This window comes from Nylanderia fulva, unplaced genomic scaffold (genome assembly GCF_048542155.1).
Source record: "Nylanderia fulva isolate GAGA-0341 unplaced genomic scaffold, ASM4854215v1 Scaffold6, whole genome shotgun sequence".
Lineage (NCBI taxonomy): Eukaryota > Metazoa > Arthropoda > Insecta > Hymenoptera > Formicidae > Nylanderia > Nylanderia fulva.
Genome location: NW_028190698.1, coordinates 1860257 through 1886112, shown reverse-complemented (window position 1 = coordinate 1886112; position 25856 = coordinate 1860257). Strand labels below are relative to the sequence as shown.

Here is a 25856-nt window from a genome sequence, read left to right as displayed (position 1 = left end):
AAATAATACATTAATTAATTGAAATAATTTCAGAATCATTGGATAAACTTTTTCCTAAAAATAATATATATTATTATATAAATATATCTATTAAAAATTCAAATTAATAATATATTTTCTTCAAAGCTTCATCTTGCAATTACTTTTTTCAGATTAATTCTCTCGAGTCTTCTTGTTACTTTTTCATTACGAGAAGAAAAAAATATCGACATTCCCATTATTGCTCCATATATCAATATTTATTTTACACGTCCTTCGAGCACCTAGTATATTCATATATATAGAGTGGATACGAAGTAATTAACCCAATCCGAGTAGGCAGGTTATGTTGGAAACAGGTGCTCAACGCGCGGGTGTCGCTTCTCCTTGAAGAATCCGGAGACTGTCCGGATGTAATTGAAGAATATATTGCATAAATTTCGCGCGACGCATATATTTTCAAGGACTCTCTCGATCAAGAATACAAAATTCCAGCGCGACGACGTGGCAATGTTGTCCAGACGCGCGTACGTCAGTTGCGACCTCGAAGAAGGCTAGACCAGGAAGACGTCGATCGGTCTCGAACGAGCCAGCGCTTCACGTGCTGTAATTACGAGTTCTCTTCAAGATTTCTTTTTTAGTATATTTCGAGTAATTTTAATATTTATTCCTGTGTCCTTAAAACGCTTTCTTTCTGAATCCTTTTTAAGAAGACGAGTCGAAAACGACTTCCTCGAGATTGATTTAATATCACCACCGGGTTTAATATTTTTTTTCGTGTTCCTTGATGCGTGTATGTTAGCAAAAATAAAAAATAATTTAACATTATTATCGATAAGTTTATCGAACATTATACCATTGCAACTATTAATTACTTAATTGACTATTTAAAAGTAATTCTCAGCCTAATTAGAGTAAAACTTTTTTACTTTAAAAAAGGCAATTATATATGTCAAGATTATATGTGAAAAGGCAATTATATGTGTTAAGATTATTATGTAAAGTGACATGTTTATGTCTATTTTGTTAATTGTTATAGAAATTTAGGTCTTCAAACATAAAATATTAAACATACTATAAATTATTAATAAAAATTATCTTTTATTTGTATAACTCAATTTTCTTCTTTAAAAGTTTTCTTAATAAAATTAATTTTGGTAGCAAAGAAGTTTTAAGAAATTAGAATCAAGAAATAACTACAAGTTGAATAATTTCACTATATGATTGCACTATAAATTGCACTATGAATTTTTATACATCAAGTAACATGTTTAATAAGTGCAAACAACAATCAATAATTAATTGGTTTTCATTTATCATTACAGGTGTTTCCAATCGATAAATGACTGTGGCTTCCAGAAGATATTTCTTCTGTTCTACTTTCTGATATTATAAATGCAATCATGTAGAGTTTAGCTCAGAGGAAGATGACGCCGCATTTTACAGCTTTGACTTCAGTGCGAAAGCGATGTCTGATTGTGCTCTTGTTAGTCCTGGTACCATGCGCGATTCTCAATCTACTGATGCCATCGGACATGCATGAGGAAGCTATATTGCAGAACGGCATCGCCGAGCTGCAAGCTAAGCTGGAGCATTTACATGCCAAATTAATTGGCAGCCAGGAGGAAATAAATCTATTATCTCATCAACTACTACAGTTGATCGAGAGCAATCATATCCTGCCAGATCTGCAGCTACTCATTAATAATGGCACCTCCAATGTCACCAGCATCAAATTGCCATCAATTTACAACTTTCTGCCACATTTTCTCAATGATCCAAATAGCTTGCGTCCGGCATTTGTGCAGAGTAAAGGTAGATCAGGAGTGAGCATGGTGTTAGGGGTACCAACAGTGAAGCGTGAGGTTCAATCCTATCTTATGGCAACTTTGAAAAATCTGCTAGACCGCATGAACGCCGAGGAGACCGCGGACACGCTAATCATCGTTTTAGTAGCTGAAGTGAGTGAAATCGTTGATTATGAAACAATCTATTAATTTCATTCGCATTTTTTCAGGCATTGAATTAATAAATTAACAAGCAATATATATATAAATTTTCTTTGCAGACAGACATGGACTATGTGACATATGTTGCAAAGCAAATTGAAGTTCAGTAAGTTTGTACAATTCGATTTATAATTTTCATTTTGTTTATCTTACTTTCTTCAAATTGAACAATTTTTCTTATGTAATGGCTCTTCTCGTTTTAGATTTCCAAACGAATATGAAGCTGGTGTGATTGATGTGATATCGCCATCATCGTCTTTTTATCCAGATTTGTCCAAGTTGCGCGACACCCTCGGCGACGATCACCAACGTGTCGTGTGGCGGTCCAAACAGAATCTAGATTTCGCTTTCCTTATGTCCTACGCTCAGACTAAGGGCACGTTTTATGTGCAACTAGAAGATGATATTTTGGCCAAGAAGAACTTTATAACTACTATGAAAAACTTTGCATTGCAGAAAATCGGCACAAAGGAGAATTGGTTTGTCCTCGATTTCTGTCAGCTCGGATTTATCGGTATGCCATTATTGTATACTGTATAGTAGAGCTAAATGTTGAACGAATATTACAAGTTTTTAATTAATATAGGAAAATTATTCAAATGTGTGGAATTGCCTTGGTTGGTTCAATTCTTTTTAATGTTCCACAACGACAAACCTGTTGATTGGTTATTAGATCACTTGATATCGACAAAAGTCTGCAGTCTTGATAAAGATAGTGTAAGTATAGTCAATAAAAAATAAGAGCTATTTAATAAGATAATTCGATCATTCAAAGAAAACTATATTTTTTTTGGCAGAAACATTGCAAAATGGCTAAAGCAGAATTGTGGGTGCATTATAAGCCCTCCCTTTTTCAACATATAGGAACGCACTCATCTTTAAAAGGCAAAGTACAGAAACTCAAGGTAACACATCCAATATTTTTACTTTTAATAATAAAAAAAATATAATATGATGAAATAAATAATAATTATATATCGAATTTTTTTAGGATAAACAATTTGGAAAGATTACGCTGTTCTACGCTCACGAGAATCCCGAGGCGATAGTAGAGACTCAAATTAAGCCTTACAAACAGTACACGTTGCAAAAAGCATACAAGGGCGAATCGTTTTTCTGGGGTTTGTTGCCACAACCAGGAGATCATTTAAAGTTTAAATTTTCACATCCTATTTTTATAAAAAAGTAAGATAGTAAATTCTTTTATTTTAGATGCGAAATTTCGCGATTATCATATTATCTTGTGTTTAGGTACTTATTCAGGAGTGGAAATCCTGAACATCCATCTGATAGGTTTTATAATACGACGGTGGAAGTATTGTCCGAGATGTCTCCATTGTTGGATAGGAACAGCAATGATGTGACAGAGGATGGCTATGTTATTATAGGTAACAAAAGAAATCTTATACCCTTATATTATTTAATTTAACAAAAGAAATTTAAATCTTGACCGTGACCAAGTAAAATTTGGTGCCTTGTGCACAGGTATTTAATTCTAACGGAAAAAATTTTAGTTTCGTTGGGATAACGCACTGTCATCTGCGATTTGGCTCTTATTGCCTGTCTTACACTTTAAATTTATATTTAAAAAATAATTTTTAAAGGATTGTTAAGAAATACATTATATGAATTAGGTAAATTTGATGTACTTGGTGTTGCTGAAGGGACCGTAGATCGAAGATTGGGTAGAATATCAGTGCTTCGTTTAACTATACATAGTGAGAGTGAAAACTGGGCCATTCTGTCCGAGGTAAAAAATTGCCGATAATATCTGGAGATTAATATCAATTTTTATTCTAAAAATATTATTTTTCCTTAACTAGATTCACATAGTAGAGGATCAACCAAGCTGACTAAAGGATGAAGCTTCTCAGGCGTTATTTCGATACCACCTGCACGGTTAGCGTAAGCGACTGATTTTATAAACATTTATTATTTTTATATTTTCTATTTCGCTATCACGTATGTTATATATTGAGCAATAGCAGTTATTAGTTCAATGCCGTCCATTACACAAAAGAGACGTGTATATCAGTATGCTTTAAACTATTAACTGAAGCAAACATTTCTATCGGTCCAGTATTTTGTATAGTTTTCTTTTTTTTTTTTAGTTTATATATAATATTTGTGCTGAAGAGCGCAGAAATCAGTTGGTAATATATAGCGACTTCCCCTTTCATATTTGTATATCAGGTTTAATGAATGAACATAATGGCACATTGTTAAATCTCAAATTGTTTACTGTAAGTGTGTTTTTCTGTGTGTTTTCTGCTTCTGTAAGATCTTAATTTTTGGAGAATTTATTCAACCGAAACTGTACCTGCATTGTTCACGTATTTTGATTTGCTTTCGATTTCGCCTTTTCGCGTGTAGAAATTCTTCGCGTACAAGGTTCAGGGATCATATTTAGGTGACTGTTTATATTAAAGAGATGACACTTAGGATCTGAGAATCCAATGCACAGCGCAAAATACAATTAGACAAAGGTGTGCAAGCGCTGTATATGATAAAAGACAAAAAAAAATATACATATATATACATTATATATATATATATATATATATATATATATATATAATATATATATTATATTTGTATTATATATATATGTGGGTATTATCTTTAAAAAAAAGAAAACTTTGTAAAGCGAGATATACTTATTACTTATATATAATCCACAAGAGTATGTGCAATCTGTGTACACAAGTCTGTAATTTATTATTGTCAAACGACATTGATGTCGATTCAAACGTTTGTTAATGTTCGACAAACGGTGATATTAAGACTATATTCTTCTAATATATGTACAATTATTTATTTCGCGTACCTTTCTTTATATACTTATATGTGTGTATATATGTAAATATACACACACACATACACATATGTATATACATATATATGTATACATGTATATACATATATACACACATGTATATTCCTATACATAATAATAAAAATATATTTTTGTGACAAAAAATGTCTTTCTTTATATATTACGTCGTGTTATCTTCTATGTTGCAGTCTATATAAAGAGAAGTTTTTGATTGGAAATATAAAAAAGCAATCTTATCCTTAAGACTTCGATTAGAATGGAATTGAAGCTGGGTCGGACGAGAATTAGATAAATAGATGCCGTCCCAGAAAGTTAAAATGCTCCTCAGTTACGTTCTTAGAGAAACTAATGCTCTATATGGTTTGGGACCAGCTGTTACACCGTCTACAAAATCTTGCGTGGACGGTCGTGGCTCACCGGGAACCACGGAGAAGCTGAACGTCTGCAGCAATGTGGCCGTTATGACAAAGATGTTGCTCCTAGCTAATATCTCCCCCATGCAACGGTGTCTTCCTGTAAGACGTAAATTGTTTTATATATATATATATATATATATATATATATATATATATATACATATATATATATATTTTATATATTATATATATATATATATTATATATATATATATATATTTGATTATACCAATGTTATATAAACTTATAATAGTGCGAAGAAGGAAAAATATATGTACCAATGCTGAAAGGAAAGTATTTTTCTGGCGCAACGACGTTGCCGCTACTGTCGAGGAATCTCTCCGGCCGGAAATCCTCTGGGTCGTTCCAAGACTCGTCCATGAGCACTCTATTGAAGTTCACAATGAGCATAGTGTCCTGAAGGAGATAATAATTATTAATTTTACTTTTATCAAACCTGTAAAATCTGTTAAATCTTACGTTTAACGATTTGTATCTGATCTCATGATTACTTTTGGTATCTTATGGCCCATAATGGAAGTGTTTCTCAATGCTCTATGCGGAACATTCAAAGTACGACCCATGAACATTCGTACAGATTCCAGAACGATAGCGTGGACGTATGGCAACCTGAAAAACGAAGATTTATATTCTATCGATACGAAAGAATTTTTATTGAGCAAAATTAAAATGTTTTCGCTCATTCAGAGTCTTCAAGTGATTCGGAAATGATATCAATCATCATGATTACTTGGGTTTGTCAGCCAACGTGGGAAATCTGTCGCGACCAATGACTCTATCTATTTCTTCGTGCGCCTTCCTTTGAACCTGAGGAAACAGTATCAAGTACAAGAATCCAAAACCGAGCGCTTTCGAAGTTGTTTCGGAGCCCGCCATGAAGAGATCGACACAGATCGCTAACAATTGTGATTCTGAAAAAAATTATTTTTTTTATTATATAAAATTATTCTATGAATAATAATAATAATATAATGTTATTTATTATAAACTATATTGCTGAATACCTGAGAAAGTGTCGCTGCAATCTTTCGAATTCAGCACAGTCAAGTAGACGTCCATCAAATCTCGCGGCGCGCTTGACACGAATGTATTTTTATGATTGTGCAATTCCTCCTGCAAAAGAGAATTATATTAATATTCAATAATTATCTTTGCAAGTCACTTGTTTCTAAAATGAGGTCTAACGATATCCCGATAATATAAATAAATGTTTGCTCACTTTCAGGAATGCCCACAATTCTTGATGAGTTTGTATAAACGATTTATAGCCGGACATTTCTGGCGCAATGAAGCGTAACGGCGGAAAGTGGCTGAAAGGTGCGCCGATCATGTCGATTTCTCTCAGGAGTTTCGTGAGAATTCGCTGTAAATATGTAAGTTCCTTGTCACCAGTATCAAATCTGAAAAATTAGAAATCGTCGGTATTAAAGATTAATTTGTTTTTTAAACATTGCTTTTTTTCTAGACTACAGAAGAAACGGAAACAAGTGATTGATACGAACCTTCTACCAGCCATCATCCTCCAAAGGGTGTTCAATACAGTCACACCGAAGGCGTCATGCATAGGTATAATCATTCCTGCCGATTGGGAGACTCTTCTGACCTCCGCATAGTCTTCGGCCTTCATGTATAGATCTGCTACTGTCCAAGACTTACGATTGAGGATCTGATTCTCGATTATATTGAACTCGTCGCTCAGCTTCGACTTGTTTAAATTGTTCTTGGAGTCCTTCTGCAGCTTGTATATCTGTCCGGTATTATTGTTGTCCAGCGTCGATTTTCGAACGTCAGCGATCTCGTAATTATAGCCGTCTCGAAGCAGCTTCTTGAAATGCTCCACCAGCTTCATTGCTTCGTCTTCGATCATCGTGGCCATGCTGGTACGACCGAAGCCAAATTCCCGCAGGTGTCGCAAAACGAATCGTCGTTGTTCTACCCACAACCGCTCATCCACGACGATAAGACCTGAAATATTGTTATTTAATTAGTTGTTGACACTCAAAAAATGTTTTATCTTATTAAAAAAACTAATAATATCTATTAATATTAATATTTATAAATTAAAACTAATAATATTTTATCTTATTATTTTTTTTAGATAATTACCACGTCTAGCGCCCCAAGTTCTGGCCTCGTAGATGGGTCCGATGGGTCTGCCATCGCAGTCTTCATTAGTCAGCATCGCTCGCATGCTTTCCAAGTCATTCAGAACGACGATGCGATCTTTTCCGATCTTTAGACCGACCACCGGGCCGTATTTCTTGCAGAGCGCTGAGCAGGTCTTGAAGAGATATCCGGTTTCCTGACGAATACGCGCCACTTCTAGCGCACAGCCCAGAATAGGCCACCATCTTGGACCTGAAGATGACGATGAAGAATATTAGTCATAAGATTTGAGAAGAAAAACTGCTTAAAAAGGAATTAATTGTTTACCAGGTGGGTATCCTTTTGGTTTGTGGCAGCCTAGGTATAGCAACAATAGTATCAGTACTAGCAATAACATTGCCGTGGCGAGCATCTTGTAAATTTATTCTACAACATATTAAATAAATATTTAAAAGAATATATATATTAGAATATAGAATATATATAAAAAAAATATAACTAAAATTTTTGGCGATTTTGAATTTAAAAATAAGAAAATGCGAATTTCACAGAGAAAGAGAATATGTTTCTGTATAATTTTCTTCAGCTCGTTTATAGACATTAAGTCCATGCAATCGGTATTTGCGGCCGGATACACACACACATACATGCATTTAATAAATGTGTATATATGACAAACGTTAAACGAGTCTTGGGAAGAAAGTGAAACACTCGTGGTACTCTCATGAGAGAAAGTTGCATACGGAAGAACCCTGGCGCGTTACTCGCGCAAATGCGCCGTCACTCGTATTATCCCATAACTGCGGTTGCGTAATCGATGTACATTTAACAGCATTTCATTATGGTGTACACAAAGTAGTTCGTGGTCGCTTTCGAATTCCCATCCTCGTCTCGATCGTATCTACTTTGGAATTTGTCGGATACATTATTATCGCAATGCGCGTATCTTTTAATTTAAATATTTTGCATTTTATGTGAAAATTTATGCGAAAAAATATTCAAAATTATTTTTTTTTAATTCTAAATTATCCAACAACTAAAATATAATTCAAATATAAATCGCACAATATTACATTTTTTTTATGTAACACACTTCCACAATATTTAACAAGTATATTTATTTATTACAGATAAACTTTAGAAAAAAATGTAAAACCATTTTTAAATCAATAATTTTAAATAATTTAAATTAGAGAAAAGATTCTTTGACATATAATAACGAAATTTGATGCGATAATTCGTTACCGTATATAACACTCGTTACGTTTTGTATAACACTCTTATAATTTTGAGACTATCATTTTATTAAATTAATTAAATAATGTTATTAAATTTTATTGATTATATCCCCGAAAATTTCGCGATTATTTAAAATAAATCGGGTAAATAAAAAAAGAAAGCACAAATCGCTCTGCTCGAGTACATTGCGAAGAGAAAGACTTGTCACCGGAACGGAGGAGTCGGCGACACCGATGTTACTCGCACTCTCCCTTTCTCGAATCCTTGAATTTATCTTACCTTGCACCTGGAGAAATTTTCTCGTCCGTTGTATAAGCGGAACTGGCCGTGGACCAACGTTCGGTTCGCTTTTAAATGCCCCTCTTCGTCCCCTACGTTTCTCCGATGTATGAGCAATAAAAACCCGATGTCTCGGTGGGCCCTTAATTAACTTCGTCCGGGGAAAATGGCAAATTTTGGAAAGTTTCCGACTTGCGAAACAAAATTTCGGCGATGTAAAATTTAATAATTGAAAAAATATGCTTTATTATTTAAAATAATGTTAAAATATGCTGTTATTTTTAAGATAATTGAAACCTCGACATAAAAAAAGAGAAGATATATTAGAGAATATATTAGAAATTGTGTAGATTTTGAGACAACTCGACAAATGCTTAAAGATTTAATAATTATACGAAAATTTTATTTGGAAAGAACGAATTTACTATTAAATTTTATAATGTGCATGCTTTTATTTTTTTTCTTTAGCAGACATTCTGTTACGCACATTCCATCGTTCTGTTAAACGCAATATGCGCGAGTAAAATCAGGTTTTAATATTTTTAATTTTTGTAAATAATAAAATATAAAAAAGGAGAAAGAAATATATATATATTCAGGTGCATATTAAAAATTCTATTTCGTGTTTAATGATTATTATAGTTTATGTAGTATTTATATACATGTGTATATATACTATACACGCATAATTTAAAAAAATTCATTAAGCGATAAAAACTAATATCAGCTAAGCTAAAAAAATTAATAAAACGTTTTCAGATTTATTTTATTAATAATTTTTAGCTTATAAGTTATTAAAAAAATTACATATTTATTATAAATCAAGAAAAAATATGCGTGCATTGTTTAGTTTTTGTATATTTTAATCAGATTCCCAGATAGTAAAAGTAGTAGTCATTTTGACGGTAAAACGATGCATTTTGATGTCAAAATGATGTCATAATTATTGTAGCTATCTAGGTTTCAGAGGCTAACATTTGTACGTGCAAAAGATAAAAGCAAATTATAGTTAACAAAACTTTATTTTTTTATTTTACAGTAGGACTTGTTTCATCAAGTGTGTCATTCTTTTCTGGATTCTCTTCCTGTTGTTCGTAATGCATTGGTAATCTATCGCCCCATTTACTGCTTTTCGCGCAACGATACATATGCCTGGTGACAAAAGAACTCATGTAATTGTTGTAGAAATTCGAATGTTGATTGAGATTTAATGTCTGTATACGTACCTTCCATGCTTGTTTTTTGTGAAGATTTCTTCCTTCAGCTCACCATTAGGGAGGCACATGCGACAGATCGCGTGGTTGGAACGTTTCAACGTTGGTCGTACGATCCTTGGCCACTCGTCGTTCTCGGGACGTTCACCTGAGAGAAGAACAGAAGAATATATTAACTGAAAATTTGATATTTATAAGATTTATATCATGTAACATCTCAGTCAAATTCTTGCAATTCCTGTCGAATTATTATATTTTTCTTTTTACATACTTTTTTTTAACACGACGTAGGAATAGAATTCCGGTTGATGTTCTTTGCCACCCAGAAATCGCAGCGGATGATACAAAACACTGAAGTTACATGGAGTGTTGTGTGAAGCGAGTTGTGGACACGGCAAATCATGTGGACACTAAAGAAAAATATAACTGATGCATCGCGTTCGAAATCATCTGTGTCTTCATCTAATCTATACTCACAGGTGAGAAAATGTGGGCAAATTGTGTCTCTTTCCTATACTTCGACTTTACATATTTGAGGATGAAATCTCGTGCTTCGTTCACTACCTTTCAGAAGAGAATAGATAAGAATGAAAATTTTACAAACAAAATCTAATCAGGGAAGTAAAATCATATATTGAGCAATTCTTTACCTTGAAACCGGTGGTGTTTCCTTCTTCTATAATAATTAAGTAGTTGTTAGTCTTCTTCCAAAGCTTTAATATCGCTTCAAGGCGACATTGCAGATTCGGCAACTCCAATAAAGTATATGCGCTCATTACAATATCGTAGGTAGGCTAGAAACAATACAGAGACATCTCAAACACTATACATTTAGTTTTCAAAAATTTTATTGTATATATTATTCTTACATTCATGGATGCCGGAAAATACTGGCGATAGAAAAGCTTTTCAATTTTAGGACTGGCAGCTTCAGCTAATTTTTCTGATAATTCAATCATGGGTTCCGATGTTTCGACACAAAAGTATTCTTTTATCGAATCAGACCACATCTCAGACGCTACCCTGTGTAACAATTTCTATTTGTTTCTCTGTATATTATATTAATCAATTTTACATTTTATTTTAGGTGTCAAGCAGTTATACTCACCATGCATTTGTTCCAATACCAGAGCCAAAATCAAAGAATGTCTTAGGCCTGAAATCCTTGTCACGTGCTTTAATTTCGTTCAGGATCCTATGTGAAACTGCATAGTTCTGCACACTTTTGCCCGCCATATATGTCAGACAGGTAAGTGTATCAAAATTAATTGGTTGCCAGTTATAAATGTTTTGTCTCAAAATATTTCTGGCTTTTACGTTTTTACTGAAATCTACATCTTCTATAGAAATTTTATCACCATCATTATTAGTATTCAAACGTTCTTCTACTTTCCGTAATTTTGCTGGTAACTCAGACTGTTCTAATGGTGGGTAGCGCTGATGCAAGTGCTGGACCAACTTCTTTGCACTTTCATTAATATTTTTCAAGTTTATAGATTTCTCTACAAATGTTCTCATGATTAATATATATAAAATGGTATATTTAAATGTTTAAAATTTTGTAGTTCTATTTCAAATATTTCAGTGCTCAGTAAAAACTATGTATACCTTTTAAAACTGTTTGGATTTTTTTTGCAGCCCATTCTGGGAATACTGGTGTTTTAGGCATGACGATACCTGGATGATGTCTGTATTTAATCTCATTATTAGAGAATAAAGTGGACATTGTGTCGTCAAGTAGAGCCTTTGACTTTGCTGAAAACTAAATACAAATCTCATTCAATCACATCTATAAAAACAGTATTAATAAATAAATGATACATTATACTCACACAGCGGGATACAATTCTTGTGTACTGCATCCTTGATACAATTAACTTCACCATACTTCCACTAAAATTTTTTTCTACAATATCAACAAGCAACAGTCAACACTTTGCCTACTCCTCATCGAATTTCTGTGGAAGATAGAGAAGATATTTTTAATACCCACGTGCAACGTTAAATTATCACGTGGATCGCGAATTGTTTACCATATCAGAACCCTTTAAAAAAGAAAAAAAATTATTCGCAACGTCTGCTGAAAGAACAACATGTGTAAAAGCAAACATGTGACATTTCGTGACCAGATCGCGAAAAAAAGGCTCTTTGACAACTGCGCCAGGTTCCCTCCGAAAGAACCGCGCATGCATAACCTAAGTAAAAATACGTACACAACAAACATGCGTCGTCGTTCGCGGCGAATGTATCAAAGCTCTAAAAATAACTCGTCACAATCCTATTCGCGTGTAATGTCAACAATTCGATTGTGTTCGCGCGTGCAGCGAATCATCCCGTGAACTGACCAGGCTTCCTCGACGGCAGACATGAAATTCGCGGAGCATTTGAGCGCTCACATTACACCAGAATGGAGAAAACAATATATCAATTACGAGGTATGTTTTTTCGAGCAAAACTCTGTATAGAAAAGATTCTTATATTTAGTTTTAATAGAAAATTTTATATATACCCACATTAATGTATGCATAAATACAGTTTCATATAATGCAAAAGTCACTTCTTGAATGATCAAAGAATGCAAAATAATGAAAAAATTAAAAAAATATATGCTATTTTTGGCGTTGATTTTTATTTAGTTTTATATATAGAAAGTTTTATATATACCACCATTCATGTATGCATAAATACAGTTTTATATAATGTAAAAGTCACTTCTTGAATGATGAACGTAGAATGCAAAATAATGAAAAAATAAAAAAAATATATACTTTTTTTGACGTTATGTATATAAATATATATGTACTCTCTATAAATATATATTTTGTATTTGCAAAATTTGTAACCAAATATCTTTTAACATTTATTATATTTTTGATATATTTGTATAACATTTTGTTTTATATCTGTGCGATAAGGAAATGAAGGCTCTCCTGTACGCTGCAGTGGAGCAGGCTCCATCGCCAGATGTAAGCGAAGCGCATGTTTTGGAAAGCTACTTCAGCAAATTTGATGAAAAGTTTTTCCACTATTGTGACAAGGAATTGGCCAAAATAAATACTTTCTATTCTGGTGAGGTCTATTAATATTATATTTCTTTCTAATAAGAAATATTCCAATAGTTATTAATCAGTGAGGTATATAATATGTGTAAATAATATTGATCTTTATTTTCAGAAAAATTAGCAGAGGCTACACGCAGATTTTCCACACTTAATAATGACTTGAGCGAGATTCTGTCAGTTTCGGAGGATGGTCAAAGTCGTAAGGCACGCTATCGCAGTCACATCTTGCACAAAAAGACGGTATCGGCACGCAAATTGCAGGAGCTGAAATTGGCCTTCTCCGAATTTTATCTTTTCCTCATTTTGCTTCAAAACTACCAGAATCTCAATTTCACTGGATTCCGAAAAATCTTGAAGAAGCATGATAAAGTATGTAAGTTTAGTCGCATTGATTGAGCACATACATAATTTTAATAAAGTAAAAATAATCAGAAAAGAGCTGTTGTAATTAATTCTGTATGTGAATTGTGGAAGACTGACATGTACAAGATATATATGATATTTTTTGCAGCTTTTGAATGTTGACATTGGTGCCAAATGGCGTGCAGAGCACGTTGATACAGCAGTTTTCCATACACGTAAGGATATAGATAGACTCATCGCGGAGACCGAAGCTCTGGTCACTCGTGATCTGGAACACGGTGATCGTCAACGAGCCATGAAGCGACTCAGGGTACCCCCCCTTGGAGAACATCTCTCTCCGTGGATCACATTTAAAGTCGGTCTCTTCTCCGGCGCCTTTATCATACTTTTCATAGCTGTGGTGTTGTCTGGTAAAAACAGAACACTTTGTTTTTTCTTTACCTTCGATATAGATCAATATATTTTTCTTATTTTGTTTTATTTAAACTGTATAACATATTATCATGTCGTGTTTCAGCTATGCGATATAACAAGAAGGACAATTGGAAAGTACTGTGTCGGATTTATCGTGGACCACTTCTTATGATAGAATTCCTTTTTCTCATGGGAGTCAACGTTTATGGCTGGAGGTCTTCTGGTGTGAATCATGTGCTGATATTCGAGCTTGATCCACGCAATCATTTATCAGAGCAGGTCTTGCGACCCAGATTAAATTAATATTCTATAGATCACCATCAAATCATTTCGTTAACATTTTAAATTTAAAAAAAGAATCGAAATTCATCATAGCATATGCTTTCAGCATATAATTGAAATGGCAACAATACTTGGCCTGGTTTGGTCCATATCTATACTGGGTTTTCTATACAGCGACACGTTAGGTGTACCTCCGTTTGTTCAACCAGTAAGATTATACATTTCTGTTTTTCATATTAATTTCTAAGCGTTACTATATTGTTTAAGAAGCCTATTTTAAAGCGCGAATAATCGGTCGATTTTATAGAGCAAGAAATTCTTTATCTCAAGGAATTGATTTCAGTTTTTTTATAGGTGCTGTTCTACATACTGTTGGCACTGTTTCTGTTCAATCCCACCAGGACGTTGCGACACGAGGCCAGATTTTGGGCGTTACGCGTTATGGGTCGCGTCTTTTGCGCGCCTTTCTTTTATGTGGGCTTTGCAGACTTTTGGCTCGCTGATCAACTCAATTCTCTTCACACAGTCTTCCTGGACTTTCAGTATTTCGTTTGCTTTTATATCCAGAACTCTTCTTGGACTGATGTCACGGGTTAGTATAATTTGTACTTTACAAATGTATATCCTGACATTTTTGCTATCTACTTTCTTGTTTTTTATTATATTAGATTTATTTGAATATTTTTAATCGTTATTCACGAGAAATGTTTCAATTACTTCATTTAAATAATTATTTTTAATAAACATACTAGTATTTTTATTTTATTTACCACATTTTAATAAAAAAAATCTTGTTTATTTCTTTCTACAATTTCGTAAAACATCTATTTTTTAAAATAGATACAGAAACTTGTATAATGCGCGAATTATCAATGAGACCATTCGTGGCGTGTCTACCGGCTTGGTTTCGATTTGCGCAGTGTTTAAGACGCTATCGGGATACGAAGGAGGCCTTTCCACATCTGCTGAATGCGGTCAAGTATGCAACGAGTTTCTTCGTGGTCATTTTCTCCTATTTGCACTTGACGAACAAGAGTACGTCCTTTGTTTTTTCCTAACATAAAGCTGTTCAGAAAATTGTTTATTTGTCAAAATTGATGTTGTTTTTACAGAATACTACGCGTTGTCTACTGAAAATCCCTACTTCTACTTGTGGCTCACAGTCAGCGTAGTAAGCTCTTGCTTCACGTATACGTGGGACGTGAAGTTAGATTGGGGCCTCTTCGACAGCAATCCTGGGGAGAACAAATTTCTCAGAGAAGAGATAGTTTACTCGTCACCTGTACGTTTTCATCCATCCAAAATTATATTATATATAAATAATATTATATTAGTAACGTTAGTAACACAAGTAACTTAATTGATTAATTTAATTTTATTTTGCAGTATTATTATTATTTCGCGATGATTGAAGATTTTATCTTGCGATTTGGATGGGCATTCTCCTTGTCCCTGACAGAGATGGGTTACGTCCACGCAGACCTTATGGTTTCCATAGTCGCTCCGTTGGAAGTCTTCAGGTAAGCATATGCTTTAAATTCAATCGCGAATGCACGATGGAATGTGCAATTATTTGTAGGAATTGATGTGAGAGATATTTGCTGAATTAGCTCAATGCAAGTCGTCAATTTGTATCGTTATATCGTTATTCTCGATAATTAATGTTTAAGAAATGTGCATGCATACATGATTATTTGCACTCGAAATTGTTTCAAGCTACTTTATTCTAATGTCGATCGCTCTGTATAATAGTTACGAAATAATCGTTGAGAAAATTACGACCCAGATAGCAAAAGTAATATTATTCTGACGTCAAATTACGTCATTTTGACAGCAAAGTAATGTCATAATAATTACTGTGGCTATCTGGGGACTTAATCGACGATAGACCGGCCGATCTAATCGCTTATCAATGTGCCTTATACTAATAAGTCGCTAGAAGGTTCATGTGGAATTACTTTCGACTGGAGAACGAGCATCTGTACAACGTAGGCAAGTTCCGGGCAGTGCGGGACATCTCCATAGGACCTATCAGACGCGACGAGGACGATGGTATCAGGAACATGATCCGTCTGATGGATGATAACAACGCAGATGACAACAACGACAATGAAAACGAATAGTGGAGTCTGATGATTGCAGTGTTTGATACGTTGTAATTTGTCTTTTTTATCTTGTTTAAAGATATTTAATTTGTTTGTTTCAAGATGTATATTTAAATTCGACTTATCTCTGAAGTTGATGAAATATCGCTATATATATGTATATATAGATTTGCATAATATTCTTTAATCTCATTGGATGTTTTGTATTGTATAGTTTGCACGATATATGTGATTTTTTCTCAATTTAGATAAATTACAAATATATATACATATACATATATTTATATATTTACATATTTATATATGTATGTGTATATGGTAAGAGATTGAGTTGGGGGAAATTGAACTGTCACATAATGTTGGAATGTTTGCTCGATAGGCGTTTCGTGTGGAATTTCTTCCGCTTGGAAAACGAGCATTTGAACAATTGCGGAAAGTTTCGAGCCGTACGGGACATCTCCGTCGCACCGGTCGACTGTTCGGATCAGACGCAGATATTGCGAATGATGGATGCTTCTGACGGCGTGATAAACCGCAGAAGGAAGCAGAAGGTCGACGAGAAGCGCAAGCCGATTCGGTTACTTTTGAAGGGCGAATCTCTCATGGACGACAATTGAGGCGCTGATCATTTAGCTGTGCTAACTAAATCGAATTTTTGTACCACTTTATAACTTTGATTTTATCCATTATGAAAGCCGATTAAACTGACAAAAGCGGAAAATTATGTCGGATTGTAAATTCCGGATGAGGATTCATCGAAACATCATATGTGGGATACATTAATTAGATACCTTAATCCGTCGATGTCATTAAAGATAATGATTATCTGTAAGTAAGTAATGAATTAATGTAATTTTTGTCATCGGGAATCAAATATTGCAAATAAGAATCAAAAAGAATTAGATTATATTGAACGTTAAGAACTGATGTACCTTTACTTGGATCGCTGTACCTTGACTAAATAAATGATTGTTACAAAGTGAAACGTTTCCAAGAACAATGATGTATTCAAACGCGTATCATCAGATCGGGTATTACATCCAAAGTATATCGACTCAAAAATTCGCCGTTACTATCATTATTTAACTATCATTGTCCTTTTTTCCCGATAGTTCCGGAGCACAACAGCATCCACAATCGAACCGTACATTATGAATGGAGTAAAACATTCCTCATTGTCATCGAACACCGAACCGGCGAATGAACTCTGAAGAATGAAGGTCTCGACAGACGGAATACGAATCGGAAGCGTCGTCTGACGTCCGGAACAAATCCGCACATGTGCATATGCGGGTGTGCAGAATAGTGGGGACATGCTTAATGGTACCTAATGCGCTCATGTTAATCGCGCTGGAGGCGAAACAGGAGGAGGTCGCGCCGTTTTCAAAGAACGAAACGTCGAGGGATCAGACGAAGGCGGGACGTGGAAGGGCGCGAAAGTCTCTCGGCGGTGGTCGGTTTTATTGATTGAACGTGAAAGCGAGCGCCGAACCGCGCAAGCTCGTCATCCGCCCTGAATGAAGTGACGTGCTCCTCGCATATGGAGACGCGAATAGAGCGACGATAGGATCGTCGTACATCTTGTGTGCGGACAGCAGCCTCGGCAGCCGACCAGCAGCAGTGACGACGACTACCACGAGAGGATGCTCCTTCGGTGGAGCTGCACTTGGCTGACGCTGCCGCTCCTGCTGAGCCTGTCCACCGGCGAGCTCAGCTTCTATCGGGGTGAGTAAGGCAGAGAGGTCTCACCGTGCTCTCGAGAGACAATATCTCCAGGGGGAATGACACGATAACGCTGTCGAAGGACGGCCACTTGTAGCCTTTGGTGTTGAGTTCAGCGAGCGATTGAGTCCCTTGAATTTTGGAATCATATTGACAAAGTATTTCCTGCGAATTTATACGCTCGATCGGTCTGCAAGGAAAAAAATATGTTACGAGGAAAGGGGTCTTTGTAAACGATCTCTGGATTAGAGGGTGATCTTTTTAGATCTGTTAGGTGAAATATAAACTATATTTTTCTCTCTAAATAATATTTTTGTTTTAGATTGATAGATGAGAAACAGAAAACTTGAAAGCAGCTAATTGCAATATGACGAATTATTATCGTTACGTTTGATTGTTTTTCTTACGAGGAAACTCTTTCTACTTTATTAACAATACGAAAGTTTTATCTGAAACGCAAAGTTTAACACGATAATAAAGAATCCGTTCTTTTTTTATTTATTTTTCAAAATAATTTAAAAATAACTTAGAAAAAAGGGAGAAGATTAATTTTAGAATATACAATATAAGATCTAATTATTTTTATTATATAATAAAAGAACTTTGTACCTTATTGTTATGATGTGTGAGAATAATGAGAAGATAATCCGCAGGATTATCCTCAAAGAATCTTTTCATCAACGAAGCATATCACATAATTAAGACTTGAAGGTCAAGAGTAAATTACGGTGGGGGATTGTTTGCGATAGGATGAAAGCTCGATTCAATCCTTTCTGATGACTGGTCGGTGTAATGAAATTGTTTTTCTAGGTTTAGAATTTTACGAGGAAGTTTCAAAGCTTTAGTTTTCCCAGTGGCGTTATCGCAGGATGGGTGTTGTATCTTAACCGCAGGAAACCCGTTTTTTTCTACGTGCTAACGAAAACAGCAGGAAACTCGACGATAACGTATATCCAAGTTCGATACAACTCCAGTTTAATTTACGATTCCAGTTTGTAATATTAATTAACTAGAAGAAACTTCGAAGCTAATACAATGGCGTAGAATTTTCTTTCGAGGGGGGGACTCCTAAGCAAGCAATTAGATTGAAATTCATACTTAATATTAATCAATAGATGATATTATTATAGTTCGTGCATTTTATTTGCCTGATAAAACATTGTTCTATATACTAAGTAAGTGCGAAAATGCTGAATACTCTCTTCATCCGCCATAAATAAATCCGCCACTACAGATTCTGACATTTAAGCAGAATTTCTTACTCTCTTGTGCAATTTCATAGATTAATATCTCGTCGTGTATATAGAAAACTTTTTTCATTTGAGGAGAATTTATTTTCTGTGTATTCTTCGAGTATTAAAGACAGATTACGGAATATCAATGTAATAGAATTTTTTCATTTAAAGGGAAATAGTATCTCTTTGACAAAAATTGTAATGAGCGAAAAAATACGATACAATTGAAGAGGTAAAATAATTGTTCAACAAAAGAGAATCATTATACTCTAATAGTAATGGAAATAAAGAACGATATATATATAGCTAGGTAGAATCATACGCAGACTCATATCGCGTTTTGAAAATTAAATGCAGATAATACTCGGGCGTACTTGAATTTTCATTTTCACGACATCCACTTATAATTCCACATATGTATAGCCGCATGTAATTTTTATCCTCTTCACATGCACATTACGAGCTTCATATTAGATTTAGCCATTAGAATAGAGAGAGCTAAAGTAATTGATATCGATTGGCGAAAGCGCGACGCGGGGGGCGGAAACGAGAACGAGGAGAGTTGTATTTATTCCATTTCTTGAAATTGAAAGCGGAAATATAAACATGGCAGATGCGCTCCCGGAAACGCCGGAGGACATCGCGCTGAAGCAGCTGGCCCGCTACCTGGAGGCGCAGCAGCGATTCCAGCAGCGTCTTCATCGCTCGCATCTGGCCACGTTCCTGTCGCCCGTGCACAAAAAGCACAGCGATCAGCAGCTGGATCATCAGGAGGAGCGTAGAATCGAGTTTCTAAAGGCCACCCAGGAGAGCAGGCTGAATCGGAAATTAAGAACGTTTCTGGATCACCTATACCAGTCGTCCCACTATCACGCGCAGAACCGGGATCGGAATTCGGGATACTTTTACAATCAGCGTCACAATTATCCCGAGGAGAAGGAGCCGGACGAGACGGACAATAATGACGGTCCAGTCTTCTCCAAGGATCTCGAATTTAAACAGATCTTTGATGTGGATAGCGGGGGAGCAATGAGGGATGAATCTGTCGTGGGCACTTTTCATGACAAATATATGGATCACCATCACGGGAGTGGAATAGAATCAGCGGCAGAGGCGATGGAGCCGGAGTTTACGTATAAGTTTGACGATTCGAACCTCCAGGAGAAACATCCGTTTGCGGTGAGGCCAAACGATCCCAGATACTACAATGAGCCGTTATCATCGGGTAAACATTCGCATCAAACCGATTGATCTTGTTATAATTATTTAATAGAATTATATTTATTTATTATAATTGCCTTTGAGTCTTAGAGAGAAAGAGCAATGTTTCTTCATCTATCTTAACGTACAAAATTCTGCAAAGGATGCAATACAATTTATTGAAAGGAATTTCTATCTTCCCACGCATCTCCTCTTGTTTCAAAGTTGAGTTTTTGATATTTTAATGTAAAAATATTATATATAATAATATAATATAACGAATATAATATAACGATTAAAACTTTAGTAAAACTTTTCATGAAAATTATATTTAATTGCAAGTTTCATCGAGTTAGCAAGAGTCAGATGGTAGTGCGTCAGTTTTAAGGAAAAATTAATTTTCTTTGAAACTGATTAAGTATAAATTTTCTTTGATATGATATCAAGACATTAATTAAATAAATTAAATATTTTAATTCGAGATTTTTATTTTTAATAAAATCACGTGCTCTGTTTTCCCTAAAGAAGCGTAGGTGAGAAAAATATCAATAACTTTGCTTCTCTATTTCTTCTTAAAAAAGTCTAGGCAAGGTAAATATCAGGATAAAATTGTTGATATTTTTTTTACCTAAGTTTCATTAGAAGGGGGACAGAAAGTTTATGAAAAATTATCTCGAATTGAGATTTATTTAATTTATTGGTATTTTGTACCAAAGAGTGTATAATATTGATCAGGTTCAAGGAAAATTAATTCTTCCTTAAAACTGATACTCTGACATTTACATCTGATTTTTGCTAATCCCTTGAAATTCTAATAATATAAATACAGAAAGATAAACTCAATAAATATTTATTTCTCCTACGCAAATTTTATATGTGGAATATAATTCAATGGAATGACTTTGATATGTACTATTATATATTTTTTTAAATATGCAGATTGTGTATATAGTCCTGATTTAATTTGCAATTAGATTTTATATCTCGCGGATACCTTGACCTTAGTTTAAAGGTGATTAATTTGAGAAACATTGCTTTTCAAGACTAAAAGAATCAAGTTACGTCAGCATACATTTACACAAGCATCGATAATCTTTATAGCCGTTTATTTTTAATCTCTTTTTATTTTAAACGTTTCTTTTATAATTTCTCGGATAAATATATACAGCTGATGTCTCTTTTGCTTCTTCTTCAAAGACACTATCTATGAATAGAATTAAAATCTCTGAAATTTACATAACTCGTAGACGATACAAATCGGAAGGACCCGTTGAGTACTTGGGAAGAGGAGGAGGAAGAGGATAATAAGGAGCTAAGGTTTGCAAAGCACGAGGACGACACGCGAAATTTCGACCAAAAGGCACCAGAGGAATTGATTGTAAGACTTAATACACCGACTCGACCGGAAAGAACCGGATATAATCCATTGATGGTGCCCATGAAACATGATTTAAACAATGACATTTATTTTATCGGTAAGTGAAGAGTGGATGTGAAGATGATATGACGATTGCAAGAAAATCGATTGATATGTTTTTCCTTTCAGCCATAGTTGCCGGTTGCAGCGCAGCAGCGATGTTTGCTCTGGTATTGATCAGTTTAACGTGGTGCAGGTAATTTTAATCATCGCCGGTTACGATAATTCGCGCGTTTTTTATGCTTCTTTTCGCGGCATTTTATTTTATTTTATTTTATTTTTTTTTTAGATTGCAACGCGGTGCGAAAGCTGCAGCAGACATAGAGTATCCTGCTTACGGCGTAACAGGACCGAACAAGGATGTGTCGCCTTCCGGTGACCAGAGGCTCGCCCAATCCGCCCAAATGTATCATTTTCAACATCAGAAGCAACAAATTATTGCCATGGAAAAGTAAAATCATGATTTATATATAAAGAGAAAGAAAAAATGAAGAAATATTTTATGATTTTTTTTTAAAGAAAGATGTTATAAAGTAAATATTGTTGCAGTCGCACTTCTGCAACGAGAGACCCGGGTTCCCTCTCAGAAGCGGAGAGCGACGAGGAAAACGAGGAGGGTGACTACACCGTTTATGAGTGTCCGGGACTTGCTTCTGTAAGTTTATCACTTGAAATTTCGCTACTAATTCTTTTGGACTCAAAATCCCAAACATTTCCAAAATCTCAGATTACGAATATTAAGTTCTAATAGCGGCTTTCGTGTGTTAAAGACGGGCGAGATGGAGGTGAAGAATCCGATGTTCCACGATGATCCTACCCCGGCGACGCCGGCGCAAAGTAACAACACAGAAGAGGACCACATATAGTTTCAGTAAAGTAGAAAAAGAGATAAAATCAACTACACGCGCGCGCAATTTCGAAGAAATCTTCCCTGGTGCTTAGCTCACTGTTAATGTACCATATCGGAAAATGTTTATCTATTATTATATTTGAGTGTATACACAACTTTAATATTTATATACGGTGCGGGAGGCAATGTGTTTTACGGGAGAGGAAGAAGAGATGTGACGAATTCGATATTAGAATGACCGATATTCGCGGCCCTTCGTTCCAGAAGTAAAATAACACCTATTTAACGTTTACCTATGTTAGTATGTGAAATCGGAGCAACACAGTCGACGAAGATATGCGTGAGCGATTTTATGCGGGTAGATTTAGTAAGCTGTTTTAAATGGCAGTCGATCAAATGGAAACGTTTCTTTTTCAAGGAAAAATGTAATCCTAAAAAACTAGTTTTTTTTTTCAAGTAATTATATTTCGAACGAAAAAAAAATTGTATAGTCTTTTTTTCTGAATCGTGATATATCGGTTCTTCTAGCATCGAAAAACATTAGTAAATTGTCGACAGGGCTTTGATAAGTTAAGGTAACGAGAATTCTCTGAAGAGGACGACGAAAAATTTAATTGACGTGCAAAGCCGCTCGTCTATCCGAGAACACCCAACTGTTTTCTAACGTCGCGACGTACTATAGTTTGTACTTTCATAGCAGGAACAGAGTTACCGTATGATCGTCGTATTATTTTTCTATGACTCCGTCATCCGTGGCTCACGCAGCTCGAACATTCCTGATGGACATCTTCCTCTGGATGGGTGTTCGACAGAAAACGTCCGGAATATGCGGGTATGCGTGTTGCAACGGTGTACAAAGTCTATTCTTCGAGACTGTACTATACTCCTTTGAAAGTAAAGAACGAAAAAACAATGACTACATTAATTTGGAATGATATTCGAATCTGTTTAACACCAAATTTGGCCGAAATGTATACAGAAAAGTTATACAATATTATTGTCTAATTATACAATTTGATTATAAATCTCACGGAGAAATTTGAAACACACACGTACATACATTCCCTTCTTAGAATAATACAAACATTAATACCACACTAAACGACATTTTGCAAAGTATATTCGTTTTAATATGCATAATGGAACGCGATTACGTCGGATGATTTCTATTGAAATGTGAAAATATCTCCTTTCGAAGAATAGCAACGAAATTTTAACAAGCATAAAGCTACAAGAGCGATTCAATTTTATGTCATATTATTTTGTTATTAATTCTAAGGAGGGATATACGTATATATATATATATATATATATATATATATATATATATATATATTTTTGACGACAAAGTTAACGAGTTCCTCGCAAACTATTTTATGCGTGATAATATTTTATCGAGATATTTCTCGTAAAAAAAAGAAATATATTTCGAATGGATTTTTCGAAAAAAAAATTATGTGTTGTAACATATATATGTTGAGAGTCTGTGCTCTTTTCTTCATTATATTCGTGTACAAGAATATTGTTTGTTGCAATGTGTTCCAAATGGTGATACTATAAATATAGTTTTATCCGAGTTGAAGCAAATTGTTTACAAGGATAATGTTTTTAAATTATACATATTGCGTTTAATTTTATTCTCGTCTTTAATAATTGTTATCCCAAGTTATCTGTTCTGCTTTTATGTGATATAAGAAAGTCAATATAGCATGAGCTGTGCAAACATACAAATTAAGTTTGTATGTTTCTCACTTTTACACCTTTCGAGATGCAACGTTTCTTTACAATCAACAATCTCAAGTCTGCTTAACACTGCATAATAGATACATACACATACACACACATATAAACACACGCGCACACATACACGTATAATATTTGTTGGCTTAAAAGGACAATATATTTTATTTTTCTATGATAATCGTCATTGTTAGCTGTGTAAAGAGAATCTATAAACTGCTATTAATCTTTCTAAGTCCAAAGTGCAGAGCTATTATATATTTATTTTAGCAGATGTCAATCTGTATATCTGTATATCTATATATAATGCAAATAAGTGCGAGTAGGAGCGAATGTGTAGCTCCATTTTGCATTATCGCTATTACACAAGATCCATCTATGTTCGCCGTTTATGCTGGACAAGACGGGCATAAAATGATACATGAGATATAAAGAGCTCTTCCTCTTTTTCCTCTATCACTATACAATATATATACATATATATATATATATATATATACAGAGTGTCCAGTAACTAATGGACCAACGATTACAAATGGAATCTTTGGTCAATTTGGGAACGATTTTTCCTCAGCGAAAATGTCGAAAAAGGTCATCATTTTTTACAACTTTCCAATATTTGTCATTATGTATCTTTATAACTAAGCCTCAAATTAAAATTTTATTATAGTAAACTCCACCTGAAATTAACTGAAGAATGTAATTATGTTAGACTTTTAACTCCAAAACGTTTAGTTTTCCAAAAACCCATTTTTTTCAATCGCTTATAACTCGAAAATTATTGACTTCTCAACATTTTTGCTAAGGAAAAATCGTCTCCAAATTGGCCAGAGAATCCGCTCTTAATCATTGATCCGTTAGTTACCGGACACCCTGTATATATATATATATATATCATTAAGCGGATTAATGTACCTTTCTCTTAGCTGATGAGTGTGACGATATGTTAAAAAAAAAGCATGAGTCTACGTTTCTAGTCTTCTCTATCGATACTAACGACATATATTATAATTATTATACACAGAGAGTATATACATTATTATATTAAATATACAAGACGTGTAAAAAAAAGCAGAGAATACTATGAAAGGACAATCTGTGTACAAATAGACTATTGGCATATAGCGATTTGTAGTACATGATTGTGCGTATTGTATGTCCACATCCCGAAGTAGGAGATTATTATTTGTCGATTGAATTAAATTTAATTCTGATATATCGCATTGAAAAAAAAATTATACAGTCTCTCTCCCTTGCAACATCCGTCTACACTTCAATTGTGATTAAAAGCGAATTATACATATACACAATATTCTTACTATATATTATTATTTTCTCACTTCTACTCTAATCAAAAAAAAGAAAAA

General features: G+C 34.4%; 5 protein-coding genes and 1 long non-coding RNA gene across 11 annotated transcripts; 3 read left to right on the top strand and 3 right to left on the bottom strand.

Moving 5' to 3' along the window:
* The first annotated feature begins 178 nt into the window (after positions 1–178).
* On the top strand, positions 179–4805 carry Mgat4a (alpha-1,3-mannosyl-glycoprotein 4-beta-N-acetylglucosaminyltransferase a). The gene is made up of 10 exons (XM_085487931.1): positions 179–585; positions 1305–1940; positions 2048–2094; positions 2192–2502; positions 2575–2705; positions 2786–2893; positions 2980–3173; positions 3240–3376; positions 3623–3738; positions 3812–4805. Exons 2-10 carry the CDS (start codon positions 1407–1409, stop codon positions 3839–3841), a joined length of 1608 nt encoding a protein of 535 aa, XP_085344057.1. The 5' UTR covers positions 179–585; positions 1305–1406; the 3' UTR covers positions 3842–4805.
* Cyp303a1 (Probable cytochrome P450 303a1) lies at positions 4682–8925 on the bottom strand. Its single transcript, XM_029315157.2, has 10 exons — positions 8886–8925; positions 7695–7793; positions 7368–7619; positions 6764–7226; positions 6481–6661; positions 6266–6374; positions 5992–6172; positions 5753–5870; positions 5519–5657; positions 4682–5337 (listed from the first exon to the last, which is right to left on the bottom strand). Exons 2-10 carry the CDS (start codon positions 7777–7779, stop codon positions 5153–5155), a joined length of 1713 nt encoding a protein of 570 aa, XP_029170990.1. The 5' UTR covers positions 7780–7793; positions 8886–8925; the 3' UTR covers positions 4682–5152.
* Positions 8926–9888: 963 nt separating this feature from the next.
* On the bottom strand, positions 9889–12532 carry LOC114940478 (ribosome assembly protein METTL17, mitochondrial). 2 transcript variants are annotated; one of them, XM_029315182.2, is made up of 10 exons: positions 12313–12532; positions 11932–12057; positions 11708–11861; positions 11208–11601; positions 10969–11122; positions 10750–10893; positions 10577–10663; positions 10371–10509; positions 10112–10247; positions 9889–10037 (listed from the first exon to the last, which is right to left on the bottom strand). In XM_029315182.2, exons 2-10 carry the CDS (start codon positions 11983–11985, stop codon positions 9914–9916), a joined length of 1386 nt encoding a protein of 461 aa, XP_029171015.1. In that variant the 5' UTR covers positions 11986–12057; positions 12313–12532; the 3' UTR covers positions 9889–9913. The 2 variants fall into 2 exon arrangements, with proteins under 2 accessions (XP_029171015.1, XP_085344059.1); XM_085487933.1 differs by lacking the exon at positions 12313–12532 and adding an exon at positions 12133–12306.
* Positions 11740–17501, top strand: LOC114940432 (solute carrier family 53 member 1). 5 transcript variants are annotated; one of them, XM_029315139.2, is made up of 12 exons: positions 11740–12534; positions 13015–13168; positions 13274–13530; positions 13673–13934; positions 14042–14217; positions 14327–14428; positions 14575–14812; positions 15061–15255; positions 15333–15502; positions 15607–15740; positions 16160–16375; positions 16705–16770. In XM_029315139.2, the coding sequence occupies exons 1-11, from the start codon at positions 12466–12468 to the stop codon at positions 16341–16343; spliced, it is 1941 nt and encodes a 646-aa protein (XP_029170972.1). In that variant the 5' UTR covers positions 11740–12465; the 3' UTR covers positions 16344–16375; positions 16705–16770. The 5 variants fall into 5 exon arrangements, 3 of the variants coding, with proteins under 3 accessions (XP_029170972.1, XP_029170979.1, XP_029170956.1); XR_003821451.2 differs by lacking the exon at positions 16160–16375 and adding an exon at positions 17438–17501 and having other exon boundaries at positions 11743–12534; positions 16705–17153; XR_003821452.2 differs by lacking the exon at positions 16160–16375 and adding an exon at positions 17438–17500 and having other exon boundaries at positions 11743–12534; positions 16705–17157.
* On the bottom strand, positions 14135–18863 carry LOC114940501 (uncharacterized). The gene is made up of 3 exons (XR_003821467.2): positions 18657–18863; positions 17258–18237; positions 14135–17151 (listed from the first exon to the last, which is right to left on the bottom strand). It is a non-coding gene; the product is annotated as an uncharacterized LOC114940501 (long non-coding RNA).
* On the top strand, positions 17452–25705 carry LOC114940494 (uncharacterized). The gene is made up of 7 exons (XM_029315201.2): positions 17452–18050; positions 19896–20507; positions 21730–21957; positions 22029–22095; positions 22189–22350; positions 22449–22554; positions 22670–25705. Exons 1-7 carry the CDS (start codon positions 17969–17971, stop codon positions 22763–22765), a joined length of 1353 nt encoding a protein of 450 aa, XP_029171034.1. The 5' UTR covers positions 17452–17968; the 3' UTR covers positions 22766–25705.
* Positions 25706–25856: the final 151 nt, after the last annotated feature.

Coding starts and splice junctions, on each gene's coding strand:
- Mgat4a (XM_085487931.1), top strand. CDS start 1,407: ATGACGCCGCATTTTACAGCTTTGACTTCAGTGCGAAAGCGATGTCTG. Junction 1,941..2,047: donor TCATCGTTTTAGTAGCTGAA/GTGAGTGAAATC, acceptor TTTTCTTTGCAG/ACAGACATGGACTATGTGAC. Junction 2,894..2,979: donor GCAAAGTACAGAAACTCAAG/GTAACACATCCA, acceptor GAATTTTTTTAG/GATAAACAATTTGGAAAGAT.
- Cyp303a1 (XM_029315157.2), bottom strand. CDS start 7,779: ATGCTCGCCACGGCAATGTTATTGCTAGTACTGATACTATTGTTGCTA. Junction 6,662..6,763: donor AGGATGATGGCTGGTAGAAG/GTTCGTATCAAT, acceptor CTAATTTTTCAG/ATTTGATACTGGTGACAAGG. Junction 6,375..6,480: donor AATTGTGGGCATTCCTGAAA/GTGAGCAAACAT, acceptor TCTCTTTTGCAG/GAGGAATTGCACAATCATAA.
- LOC114940478 (XM_029315182.2), bottom strand. CDS start 11,985: ATGGTGAAGTTAATTGTATCAAGGATGCAGTACACAAGAATTGTATCC. Junction 11,123..11,207: donor GGTATTGGAACAAATGCATG/GTGAGTATAACT, acceptor ATTGTTACACAG/GGTAGCGTCTGAGATGTGGT. Junction 10,248..10,370: donor CTACGTCGTGTTAAAAAAAA/GTATGTAAAAAG, acceptor TTCTTCTCTCAG/GTGAACGTCCCGAGAACGAC.
- LOC114940432 (XM_029315123.2), top strand. CDS start 12,466: ATGAAATTCGCGGAGCATTTGAGCGCTCACATTACACCAGAATGGAGA. Junction 13,935..14,041: donor CATAGCTGTGGTGTTGTCTG/GTAAAAACAGAA, acceptor GTCGTGTTTCAG/CTATGCGATATAACAAGAAG. Junction 14,813..15,060: donor TTCTTGGACTGATGTCACGG/GTTAGTATAATT, acceptor TTTTTAAAATAG/ATACAGAAACTTGTATAATG.
- LOC114940494 (XM_029315201.2), top strand. CDS start 17,969: ATGCTCCTTCGGTGGAGCTGCACTTGGCTGACGCTGCCGCTCCTGCTG. Junction 22,096..22,188: donor ATCAGTTTAACGTGGTGCAG/GTAATTTTAATC, acceptor TTTTTTTTTTAG/ATTGCAACGCGGTGCGAAAG. Junction 22,555..22,669: donor AGTGTCCGGGACTTGCTTCT/GTAAGTTTATCA, acceptor CGTGTGTTAAAG/ACGGGCGAGATGGAGGTGAA.